We start from the raw sequence: 13,711 nt of genomic DNA, 5'->3' as shown, positions 1-13,711 counted from the left end.
TCTTACACAGCTACCTAAAAAAGGACACCAAGGTCTACAAATGCACTCTAAGTGCGATTAATACTGAAAAGGACTATCTTAAGATAACTGTATTAAAGGCATTAGGGAGTAACCAGGTGTTCTAAATAAGTAACAGTCGAATGTGACACGGAACTAAATATAATGACAAAAATATCAGCGTGGAGGCACAATGTGCTTTTGCTACAGCACTGTTTTTAATAAAATCTAAGTAAGTTATGAGATTTATACAGAAAAATTATCAATACTAATATTAATTTTCCTTTCAATGATGCATCCTTTGTTGTTGCTCTTAATTAAAAATGTATGCATTTAAAAGCAAGCAGTTTGACAGCTGTTTCCATTTGGGAGCAAAAAAGTAAAAAATGTTCTGTCAATTTGGGGAAACATTAAAATTTCAGAATTTTCTTCCATTTTTTCCTTGCTCTATAGAATAATAGACTTGAAGCCTTTGAATAACTCTATTACAGAAACACTAATTACTTATAGACAAATATACTTCACAGTCCATTTAGTTCTCCAAGATATTCTACTACACAAAAATCACTTCAGAAAAAAAATGCTTTCATGTTTTTGAAATGTTTCAAGTGTGCTATGCTATACAAAGATACAGCTATCGCTAGAAAGAATTCCGATGTCGTAAAAAAGACCCATTTGGTGTAAGTTGCCTAAACATTTTCATTTTAAAATTTCAAAACTTTCTTTATGTTAAAGAAAAAAATTTAAGCCTAAAAAAAAAAGTAACAAACACATATTGAGCTCCCAATATGTGCCAACCAGTACACATCAAAGTAATCTCCTAATATATATACAACCTGGTGTCGAAATGACTATAACACATCTGTTATATTAAAGTATAATGAAACTCTAAAACCTTCAACAGAACTCCTCTTCCTCAGTCCCCCTCCATATACACACCCTCGGACTTTTATATGCTGCAAGACAAGGCACTAGAGAGCTCTGACCCAGTAATTCATGTCATGCCCATGACCACTCTTGCAGCTGAGATCAGCTGGAATACGATTAAAACAAACAAACAAACACGGTTTCTGCCTTTACTCAGTCCTTTTGTCTCGACCTGTTTGTCTTCTGAACATCAAAAATGATATGCCAGGAAACGAGATTCATTTTATTTAAGTATTTTTCAAGATAAGCATGACGAAACATATCTTCTCTATATTAGCAAATACTTGTACTCAAAAACATCCCAAAACAGATAGGTTTCAACTCAACTAGTTTGTAAAGTTCAGCTTAAAAAAAGCTAAAATCATTTTCTATTTACTGGAAAATCTTTAAACTAGACTTTGCTAAACACATAAATTGCTTGAAACACAAGCAGAAGCCAGTTACACCTATCCATAATACACAAGCTATTTACTATTTTCCTTTGTTGTTGTCTTCCAGAAAAAGTTATGCAGAAATGAGGAACTAAAAAATGTGTTTCTAGTGGGAAATAACTTTTTCATTAACATTACTTAAATGAGTCAAAACATGTTCCTAAAACTTGTAGAATATAATATTCCAAAAAGATTAAATTTTATGACTTATCTAAGTTCCTTAGTCTGAGAAAGTAATTTAAATATTTTGTTTCTAAAATAAGAACTAAAAACTGCTTGTTCAGTTTGGTAATCTGAAAAGGAGGTAGATATAGTAAATAAAATGTTAAAGCTGGTATTGTGTCATCATAGCCCAGTAATCTGCAACAAAAACTCAACAAGACAACACATATTACATTTTCAAATTTATATGCTAAAAACTAAAAAGTGTAAATAGGGAATTGTTTCTTCAAATAAAATACTGTACTTGTATAAATTCAGATATAAGTGCTGCAAGTAAAATAATTTAAACCAACAACTTCCCTTAACAGTTCACTTCAAAATGAACAAATATATGAGCAACTATTCCTTTGAGTAGTTGAAGGAAACCGAAATATCCATAAAAATCCACAACTATACCCATACTGATTTTCTCCTTCCCCTTTGCTTTAAATTCATAGTAGAAGATAAATTACAAAATTAAATTACTCTGTTCTTCATCTGGTCTTGATCATATCCATTTGATCAAAGCCATTTATCTTAACCTAGGCCTTCCACAGAAAATCAGTGGCCAAATCCTAAAGGTATCTCTTTACCTCACTGCAGAATTTCCCCAGGCTCCATGCTTGTCTGTGAGAATGTTGATAATTTTCTGGATTAGTTGAGTTGCTGTCACATGGTCTCGATATTTAGCTGCTCTTATCAAATGATCACACATCTTCTCATCTTCTCGTTTGTCTGCTGAATACTGGGCACATAGTGACTTGGACAGGAAAAAGAAACATCTATTAATATAAAAATATGGGGGAAAACCCCTTTAATTGCATGATGAAACAATCTCTAATATGAACAGAACCAAACAAAACTTTAAAGTGACTTTTACATTGCTCATGAACTGAACTGAGCAGAGTTGGTGATCTATTGTCTCATTATGACAATCCCTCAAGAACTTATTTCTCTGTAGTCATTCATAAGGTACACTCAGAAACGGTTAATATCTAAGCAGAGACCTGAATAAAGAGAAGAAGCCAGAAAATGCGGGGTCCACATTACAAGCAGCATGAAGGGAGGTTACAAAGAACTAAAGCAAAGTGAACAAAGAGAAGAATGGTATGAAAAGAGACTGGAGAGGGAGGCAGGCAGGGGTTGCATCATTTAGTAACTGTGCAGTTATGATAAGGAGCTTAGATTCTATTCTAACCCAATGGGTTACCAGTAGGTTAATCAAGGGAATGATGCGACTGATTTACATATGAAAATGATCAACATAGCTTCATTTAGAGAATGAATTACAGAGGAACAAGAGGCTTGAGGGAGACTGGTAATCAGGCTACTGCACAGGTCCAGAAAAGAGATGCTGGTGGTTTGCAGTAGTAAACTGAGCTAGTTCTCAACACCTTTAGAAAATGCCAGAAACAGTGTGGTCTTTTAAACCTTGGCTATGCAAAATGGACCACCAGCACTAGAATAACCTAGGAACTTATTAAAAGTGCAGAATTATAGGTCCCACTCCACACCAACTAAATCAAAACTTGGATTTTAATGAGATCTCCAGGTGATTTCTAAATTAAAGTTTGAAAAGTACTTTCTTAGACATCAATTTTGCCAAAACAAATTTAGGATTCTTTAGCAATAATCAGATACAACACAACCACTAGTTTCCATGATGCTTATTTCTCTTTTGGAATTCTGATACTTGTGGTATCATGTTTAAGATGCTATACTACCTAATTGTTTAAAATTAAAAAAAATAATGATTAATGTAAACTTGTTAGTTAAAAGGTCAGTTTAGTTAGATAGTTCATTCCTTTCTCTTGGAGTGTAAAAGAGGAAGTAATGGTTCCAGGAGAGCTCTTTCTGTGCCAGAAGAGAAGCAAGCCTGAGGAGGAGGACAATACCCACAGGGAGCGGAGGTATGCGAATTACAAACTAGCTTACTCTGAATGGAATCATGAACTTGTGGATCAACCAAAGACCAGCCTACCTTTAAATTAAACTTTCTGTGAGACTTTTTTTTTTTTAATTTTTTACAAGAACCTATAAGCTCCTGTTCATTCACTGAAGTCCAGTACGAACTGGGTTTTCTGTTCCTAATACCACAAGCAACCTAAATGATACAGTGTTTATGCAAATGCATAAATAATCAAATATCTCTCAGTTTGTACAGAACACTAGGCTACTGAGATCAAAGGCTGAATCAGCTTGATAGCCTGTGCCCTGGAGAATCCCCATTCTAGACTGTGAGAAGGGAATTGGGAATAAAAGTACAGTCGTCTCCTGCTATCATGAGGGGGTGGGGGGAAAGGGGCAAGGTTCCAGGACCCCCACGGATACCAAAATTTGCAGATGCAAAATCCCTTTCAGACAAGTAATATAATATATATAAATAAGTTTATACATATGAATAGGCATAAGACTGGGAAACAAATCAAAAACCAGACAAAAGCATCATCTTTGGCAGAGTCTCTTATCAGTCTTGGGCAACTAACTCACTTGACTTTGCTGGGTCTAACTGTCCTCCCACCTGCAAAATGAGAAGATTATATTACCTCTAAGGATTGTACACTTAAAAGATTTTGGCCAATCTCTAGGAAGTTAGTTTCTGTATATTGTTAAAAGGAAAGTACTTCTTTTACCTAAACACTGATATGGAAAAAATAAATTATGTTAGAAACAAGATTCATTTATAAAATACTACAGGCAAATGCCAGGCTTCTCCAGTGGCTCAGAGGTAAAGAATCCACCTGCAATGCAGGAGACACGGATTCAACCCCTGAGTCAGGAAAATCTCCTAGAAAAGGGAATGGCAACCCACTCCAGTATTTTTGCCTAGGCAATCCCATGGATAGAGAAGCCTGGAGGGCTACAGTCCATAGAGTAGCAAAGAGTCGGACAGGACTGAAGCGAATGAACATACGCACACAGGCAAATGCCAGATATCATGTTAAAAAATGAAAGCCTGAGCCAAACAAACCCCAAGATAGTTCAGTTTGTCAACATTATGATTTGAGCAAAGAAAAGAAAATATGATTAAGAAATACTTGAAGGGAGCAGTTTAAGTGAAGATAGCTAGGGAATTATTCCATTGCTAACAAAAAGGTCAACTACTATGTGATATTTTCAGAGATTCATTCCAGAATAGGCAGCACTCTGTAGGCTACTTCACATCTAAGTCAACCATACACTGAAGCCACCAGGACCAAATGGTAGACACTGTCAGAATTTGTACAGCTTAAACACCCCCTAATGTATGCACCGTGTGCCTTTATCTAACCTCACCTGATCATAACAGGGAATTAAAATTAGTGATGGAAATTCAAAAATAATTGGTTTGAATACTCCCCTGAAACACCAGATACCTTCATATTAAATGTACCAAAATTACCCAAAAATACATTATTAAATAGGCTACCTGTATGCATTTACCAGTTTAACTTTATCAAATCATATTCTTCAAAACATTTGGTAAGCAACTAAAGTTTGCTTAAAAAGGCAGAATTCTAAAAAGAGTCCAAGGTAGTAAGTTAAATAGTAAAATGGTTTAAAGTGCTCTTTAATGGATCCTCCTTTATAATATAAACAGCAACTTTTCATATCTGACATAAAATCTATAGATATAAATCACATTAAAGGGCTATTCTCTCCTGATTATCAATCTCTGTCTCATTGTGGAACATTAGAGTCACATCTAACCTTAAAACATGATAAAAGGAAACCAAACAAGAATGTTTTGTAATGATATAATGAACTTGCATCTATTCTTAAAAGCATCTTTAAAATGCAATTTTAAAGATGAACACATTCTTATTAAAAAACCAATAACATATTCAACATATGACATATCATTCAAAGTCAAGTACGGATGAGGAATATTTGCCTGAAGATCAAACACATGTTACTTATTGAAGGAGTGTGTGTGTGTGTGTGTGTGTGCGTGCGTGCGCTTGTGTTTAAGGATTAAGTGGAGGTATCCCAAAAGACCTTACCAAAATGTACCATCTATCAATAAAATCAAGGGCCAGGTCTAGTGTGTGCCTGCTAAATTACTTCAGTTGCATTCGACTCTGGACCCTGTGGTCTATAGCCCACCAGGCTCCTCTGTCCATGGGATTCTCCAGGCAAGAATACTGAGTGGGTTACCATTTCCTTCTCCAGGGCATCTTTCCAGCCCAGGGATTGAACCCAAGTCTCTTGCGCCTCCTGCATTAGCAGGAGGGTTCTTTGCCACGAGCACCACTTGGGAAGCCCACCACATCTAGGACTTTCATTCAATTTTACTTCACATAAACGTTTCTGTTTTCCTACTTTAAGCAACACATGAACTAAGTAATATAGCATCACAACAATGACCCTCCTGTCCAACCTGAATCATAAAATAAAAAAAACAGAAAAAAGCATCCTGGGAACTAATTCAAATATATTTGAATGAATTTGATCATTGCTAAAGAAATCTATTAATGTATTAATATAGAATTAATAAAACATAAGATAAATCTAGTTCTTAAAAAATTCACTTAACTGAAGAGAGAAGCAATTTAGACTGATCAATTGTAATTCAAATAACTGTTCTGGATCTTTAAATAAAGAAGTAAAGACAATATCACATTTAGCCTTTCCTTTCAGATGTTATGTCTCTAAGTTTACTATCTGTCCTTTGTATGAAAGCCCAGAGAGGAATGAACTTAAAATCAAGCAGATTTCTCTATTATGCTCCTGCCATCACTCTGATGACCTTTCTGGTGGTCAGACTTTCTCTTCATTATCTCCCAGGATGCTCGCATTTTCTCAAGGCTTTGTCATATGTCCCTTGGCAATATCACCCACTCCCACCATCATCTGCTATTATCAATTTAGATGTAGCTGTCAAGTTTTTCACGTCTGACTCAGCTGTTTTCCCAAATTCAGATCCCACATTTCTATCTGTAGGACAGTCTCCAACCATTCAATAAGTACCTAAAATTTAAAACGTACAACCTACCATCTTTATCCGAAACATGCTGTTACACTGAAAAGGGAACGGTTTCCTATTTCTGTCATCTGTGACTTTTCAATTTCCCTCACATCATATCCCATCATTTCCAGCCAAACCTCTAACCACTCATCACAGCCCTAATGTAGATCTTTATTTGCTCACAACTCAGCTCGTGAAATAATCTTCTGTCCTTTTATGAGAAGTCCCAGAATTATTTCTAGAAAAATTTGCTTTGGAATGACATAGATATATGTATATATCCCATCCTCAAAAAATATATAATTGTTTAAAATATTGAAAAATTAGAACCAAATTTTACTGCCTAGACCTGTGAATGTGTATCTGTCTATAAAGTGGAATATTATCTTTTACATTACTGTCTATCTACACTCTATTTGCCAGATATACTAGATTATACACTACTACCCAAATAGCCTCAAGACATTTTCAAGGGCTGGAAAATACACTTTTCCTCTAGCTTTTATATGTGAAACAAGTTTAAAGATGTCTATTGAGAAAGTAAGAGGGAAATTTGAAAGACAAACTATTAGAGAAGAGATACTCATGCAGAGGAAAATATACGGAAATCTAGAGGTCCTTTTGATTCTTTACCTGAATATAAAAGGTGGAAAAAAACTCAAAAAATCCAAAATAATTGGAAATTAAACAATTCATCTCCAAATAAAAAAATATGGATCAAAAATGATATCACAAGGAAAATTAGAAAAAATTGTGGAAACTGGATAAAACAGCATTTAAAGTAAAATTTATACTTTTAAATATATTAGAAAATATTAAATATTTAAGGAAGAAATAATACAAATCTTAAACTCAGATGACAGAGGCTAAGGAATACACTCCAACTAATTTTGCATTAAAGGAACAGAAAACTAAGTAACATAATTTGCATAAATAAACACAAAAACTCAACAAAATACTACTAATCAGCTATCTATAAAACAGACTATATATCATGATGAAGTAGAGTATATGTATGGAATGCAAAGTTGACTTAATATTTAAATATAAATCAGCATAATTCACCATAAAACAGAAAAAAAGGGAGAAAAACACATCATCTAAATTTTTTAAAGCAATTAATTAAATAAATAATTAACATTCAAAACCCTTTCATGAAAATAAATTAATTAATTAAATAACAAGTACTCCACAAACCAGGAATACAAAGAGACTTCCTAAACCTTAGGAAGGACATCTATAAAAATTATTCAACTAAAACTGGAAATAAAGTGCTATGTCCTCTCTCATAACTTCTATTCAATATGGTAAAAGAGATCTTAACCAGCAGAGACAAAAAATAAACAAGTAAGCAAAAAGACAGTCTGAAAAGGAAAGACTAACAGATTCTTCATTTGTATATGTGTTCCCCTATGTTATAATTCTGAGCGTTCTAAGAAAAAACTACTAGAATATATAATACAAGTTTCTTAGATAAAAGGTCAATATACTAAAAGTTAATTATGTACCTACATGCTGGCAATAATCAACTCAAAAACAATTAACAATACCATTAATAACGTGAAATATTTAGCAGTATATAAAAACATATTCAAGTCTACACAATGAAAACCATAAAACACTGCTAAGAGAAACTAAGACTAAAATAACTGAGGATATACACAATGTTCATAGATTTAAAATCTCAGTATTTTAAAATATATATACTTTTCAAATTGATTTTATAGATTCAACCCAATCTTAATACTTTAGGAGACTTTCTTAAGGATATATTGACAGCTGAGTCTAAAATATATCTGAATAAAAAAGAAAAAAAAAATTTACAAAGGAAAGATGAAACTGTAGAATTTTATACTCTTTGAATCACACTGTAAAATAAGAAATCAAGACAGCATAGATTATGAAATGAAAAAAGAGTGCCTTTTCAACAACTGGTATGGAAACACCTGGCCACTGTCAAAGGAGCAAAGAAAGAAAAAAACTTGTTTTTACCTCATACCACACACAAAATGTTTAATTCAAAATGAATAAAAAATATAGATGTAAAAGTTAAAATTTTAGCACTTCTAGAAAAAATAAACAGAAAAATCTCACGAACTTCAAGTAGGCAGAGAATACTTAGACTAAAATTCATAGATTGGAGAGTGTAAAAGAAAATCATAACCATAACAAAATTTGACAAATTGGACTTCAGTGAAACTGATAAAATCTGCCCTGTAGAAGTCACCATTTAGAAAACGAAAAGGCCAGTGAGGGAAGGAAAGAGTGGGACGAATGGAGAAAGCGCCATTATCGCGTACACACCACCCTGAGTAGGACAGGTACCCCATGAGAAGTCGGGCGCCTGGCCCGGCACTCTGAAATGACCTAGAGGGGCGGGCTGGGAGGGGAGCGGAGCTAAAAAGGACGTGACATACGTGTGACTGCGGCTGATCTGCAGTGTTGTGCCACACAAACCAACACAGTGTTGTATAGCAATTTTCCTGCAATTAAGAAAGAAATGAATAAAGAAACAAAATGAAAAGGCAATGAGAAAAAACATTCACCATATGTATAGCTGACAAAAGATTTCCTTACAGAAAATACAAAGAATTCCTACAGTGCCATAGAGACAAACAAACTTAAAACCATAAACAAAGGATCTGACTAGACATTTTACAAAATATATACAAATGACTAATAAGTATGTGAAAAAACGCTTAGTCAGCAGAGAAATTCAACTAAAAACCACAACACTCAATCATTATATACACACTAGAAGGGCTGAAATTACAGGAACTGACAATAAATACCGGCAAGGATGTGGGACAGAGGGAACTCTCATACCTACTAACTAGCCTGATGAACTGTTAAGACCTGCAGCTACTCTAGAAAACAGTCTGGCAGTTTCTCCTAAGCCTAAATACAAACTTGCAACAGCACACAGCAATTATGCTCCTAGGTACTTCCTCGAAATGAATGACGTTTCCACAAAAATGAATTGTATGAAAATGCCCATAATGCTTTTAATCATTGAGCCAAACAGTGGAAATTACCCCATGTACACCTACAGACGAATGGATAAACAAAGCAGTACTGCTACGCAATATAAAAAACAAAAGAGCAATACACATACAACAATGTGGATTAGTATCAAAAATGTTATGCTGACCAAAACAATCCAGACCTTAGAGCACCCATTATGTAATTTATATGAAATTGTATACCACACCAAACTATCTATAATAACAGAAACCAGATGAGCAGTTGCCTACAGTTAGGATATGTATGAATCTGCCTGAAATGCAGGAGACCCAGTATCTTCCCTACGTCGGGAAGATCCCCTGGAGGAGGACATGGCAACCCACTCCAGTATTCTTGCCTGGAGAATGTCATGGACAGAGGAGCCCGGCGGGCTACAGGCCATGGGGTCACGAGGGTTGGACGCAACTGAGCGACTCCACCACCACCACCAGGTGTGTGTATGTGCAGTGGCACTGACCACACCGGAACAGAAGGGGATTCTCTGAGATGACAATTTCCATATCTTGATTATAACAGCAACAAAGATATACATGTGTCAGAACTCATCCAACTGAATACCTGAAATGAGTATATTATATATAAATCACTCAATAAAGTATATTTAAGAAGTTCTTAAAAATGAATAGGCAAGGCACTAACAGGGAAGAAAGTAGTTAAAATATTCATATTGAAAAAATTAGCTCATATACCAAGCAGGTCAATACACTCTATAAATCAGTAAGGTAGATAAACAATAAGAGATAACTAATAAGAAACTAGGTAAAAGATAAATAGTACTACACAAAAATTCTTTTTAAAAAACATAATACATAACAAGCAGGAGAAAAGATGTACACTTTAATTTGTAAAGAAAATCCCAAATAAAACACAGTGACATACCACTACACAACTCCCAGAAAGCTAAAATTAAAAGTGGCAAACAACTGTTGATGAAAATGTGGAGTAATATGAACAGTTACACACTGATGTTGGAAGAGGTACACACTTTTGCAAGAGAGTGTAGCAGTTATCTATTGAGACAGAAAACATGAATATTTTACAGTCAAGTCCACCCTCCCCTTCATGGATCACAGCCTTGTTAGGCAAAGGGGCTTGCATAACTCAATGCAGCTATGAGCCATCCTGTGTAGGGCCACCCAACATGGATGGGTCAAAGTAAGAATTCTGACACAGCACGGTCTAATGGAGGACAGAATGACCAACTACTGCAGTATTCTTGCCTCAAGAACCACATGAACAGTATGAAAAGGCAAAAAGACACCACAATGGAAGATGAGCCTCTCAGGTCAGAAAGTATCCAATATGCTACTGGACAAGACTGGAGAAATCGCTCCAAAAGAATGAAGAGGCTGGGCCAAAGGGGAAACGATGCTCAGCTGTGGATATGTCTGGTGGTGAAAGTAAAATCTGATGCTATAAAGAAAATACTGCATAGGAACCTGGAATGTTAGGTCCACAAATCATGGTAAATTGCACATGGTAAAACAGATGACAAGAATGAACATGGATATATTAGGAATCAGTGAGCTAAAATGGACGGGAATGGACAGATTTAATTTGGATGATCGTTGTATCTAATACTGTGCGCAAGAATCCCTTAGAAGAAATAGTCTCATAGACGACAAAAGAGTTCGAAATGTAGTACCTGGGTACAATCTCAAAAATGGCAGAATGACCTCGGTTCCCTTCCAAGACACACTATTCAACATCGTAGTAATCCAAGTCTAAGCCACAACCACTAATGTTGAAGAAGCTGAATTTGATGGCTTCTATGAAGACCTACTAGACCTTCTAGAACTAACACCAAAAAAAGACATCCTTTTCATCATAGGGGATTGGAATGCAAAAGTAGAAAGTCAAGAGATTCTGGGACGTGAAAGTAAGTTTGGCCTTGGAATACAAAATGAAGTAGGGCAAAGGCTAACAGAGTTTTGTCATGAGAAATCACTGGTCATAGCAACACAAGAGACAACTCTACATTATGGACACCACCAGATGGTCAGTACTGAAATCAGATTGATTATATTCTCTGCAGCCAAATGGAGAAGCTCTATACAGCCAGCAAACACAATACCTGGAGCTGACTGTGTCTCAGATCATCAGCTCCTTAATGCAAAATTCAGGCTTAAATTGAAGAAAGTAGGGAAAACCACCAGACCATTCAGGTATGACCTAAATCAAATCCTTTAAATTTATACAGTGGAAGTAACAAATAGATTTGAGGGATTAGATCTGGTGGAGAGAGTGCCGGAAGAACTATGGATGGAGATTCATAACACTGTACAGGAGGCGGTGACCAAAACCAACCCAAATGAAAAGAAATGCAAGAGGGCAAAGTGGTTATCTGGGGAGGCTTTACAAGTAACAGAGGAAAGGAGAGAAGTGAAAGGTATGAGAGAAAGGGAAAGATACATCAAACTGAATGCAGAGTTCCAGAGAATAGCAAGGAGAGATAAGAAAGCCTTCTAAATGAACAACACAAAGAAATGGAGGAAAACAAGAGAATAGGAAAGACTAGAGATATCTTCAAGAAAACTGGAGATAGCAAGGGAACATTTCATGCAAGGATGGGCACGATAAAGGACATAAACGGTAAGGACCTAACAGAAACAGAAGAGATCAATTAAGAAGAAGTGACAAGAATACACAGAACTACATACAAAAGGTCTTAATGACCAAGATAACCACGATGAGGTGGTCAGTCACCATGCCAGACATCCTGGAATGTGAAGTCAAGTGGGCCTCGAAAGCATTGCTATGAACAAAGCTAGTTCATAGTATGAAATGAACTAGAAGGAATTCCAGCTGAGCTATTTCAAATCCTAAAAGATGATGCTTTACAGTGCTGCAATCAATAAGTCAACAAATTTAGAAAACTCAGCATTGGTTGCAGGACTGGAGAAGGTCCGTTTTCCATTCCAATTACAAAGAAAGGAAATGCCAAAGAATGTTCAAACCACTGCACAATTGCACTCATTTCACATGCTAGCAAGATAATGCTCAGAATCCTTCCCGATAGGCTTCAGCAGTACATGACCAAGAGCTTCCAAATGTACAAGCTGGATTTGAAAAGGCAGAGGAACCAGAGATCAAACTGCCAAAATCCGTTGGATCATAGAAAAAACAAAGGAATTTTAGAAAAATATCTGCTTCATTGACAATGCTGACACCTTTGACTGTGTGGGTCACAACAAACTGTGGAAAATTCTTAAAGATAAGGGAATAGCAGACCACCCTGTCTCCTGATTAATCTGCATGCAGGTCAAGTAACAGAATTGGACATGAAACAATGGATTGGTTTAAAATTGGGAGAGAAGTATGTCAAGGCTATATATTGTCACCCTGCTTATTGAACTCATATCCAGAGTGCATCATGAGAAATGCCAGACTAGATGAATCACAAGGCAGAATCAAGATTGCTGGGAGAAATATTAACAACCTCAGATATGTAGATGATACCCAATGTAATGGCAGAAAGTGAAGAGGGTCTAGAAAGCCTCTTGATGAGGGTCAAAGAAGAGAGTAAAAAAGTTGGCTTAAAACTCAACATTCAAAAAATGAAGATCATGGCATACAGTCCCATCACTTCATGGTAAAAAGAAGGGGAAAAACTGAAAATGGTGACAGATTTTATTTCCCTGAGTTCTAAAATCACTGAGGACGATGACTACAGCCATGAAATTAAAAGACGCTTGCTCCTTGGAAGGAAAGCAGTTACAAATCTAGACAGCATATTAAAAAGTGAAGATATCACTTTCAGACAAAGGTCTGTATAGTCAAAGTTATGTTTTTTTCCAGAGAGTTTGACCATAAAGAAGGCTGAGTACCGAAGAATTGATGCTTCTGAACTGTGGGCTTGAGAAGACTCTTGAGAGTCCCCTGGACAGGAAGGAGATCAAACCAGTCAGTCCTAAAGGAAATCAACCCTGAATATTCAGTGGAAGGACTAATGCTGAAGCTGAAGCTCCAGTACTTTGGCCACTTAATGTGAAGAAGTGACTCACTGGAAAAGACCCTGATGCAGGAAAAGACTGAGGGCAGAAGGAGAAGGGGACGACAGAGCAGGAGATGGTTGGATGACATCACCACTCAATGAACGTGAGTTTGAGCAAACTCCATGCAACAGTGAAGGCTAATAGAGCCTGGCACGCAGCAGTCCATGGAGTTGCACAGAGATGGACAC

At 36.0% G+C, this 13,711-nt stretch overlaps 1 protein-coding gene across 9 annotated transcripts in view; it reads right to left on the bottom strand.

Annotated features, from left to right (window-relative positions):
* LRBA (LPS responsive beige-like anchor protein) overlaps positions 1 to 13,711 on the bottom strand; it is a 758,928-nt gene that overhangs the window by 417,200 nt on the left and 328,017 nt on the right. For all 9 annotated transcript variants that reach the window (XM_086346372.1, XM_086346374.1, XM_086346378.1 and 6 more), the window contains exon 36: positions 2,150 to 2,316. In XM_086346372.1, the coding sequence (XP_086202498.1) occupies positions 2,150 to 2,316 (167 nt within the window). The remainder of the gene's footprint in view (positions 1 to 2,149; positions 2,317 to 13,711) is intronic.

Source organism: Bos grunniens, chromosome 17 (genome assembly GCF_055505025.1).
Source record: "Bos grunniens cultivar Pamir isolate PY7600 chromosome 17, Bosgru_T2T1.0, whole genome shotgun sequence".
Classification (NCBI taxonomy): Eukaryota; Metazoa; Chordata; class Mammalia; order Artiodactyla; family Bovidae; genus Bos; species Bos grunniens.
The sequence above is the reverse complement of the archived record's forward strand: the minus strand, read 5'-3'. Positions and strand labels throughout refer to the sequence as shown.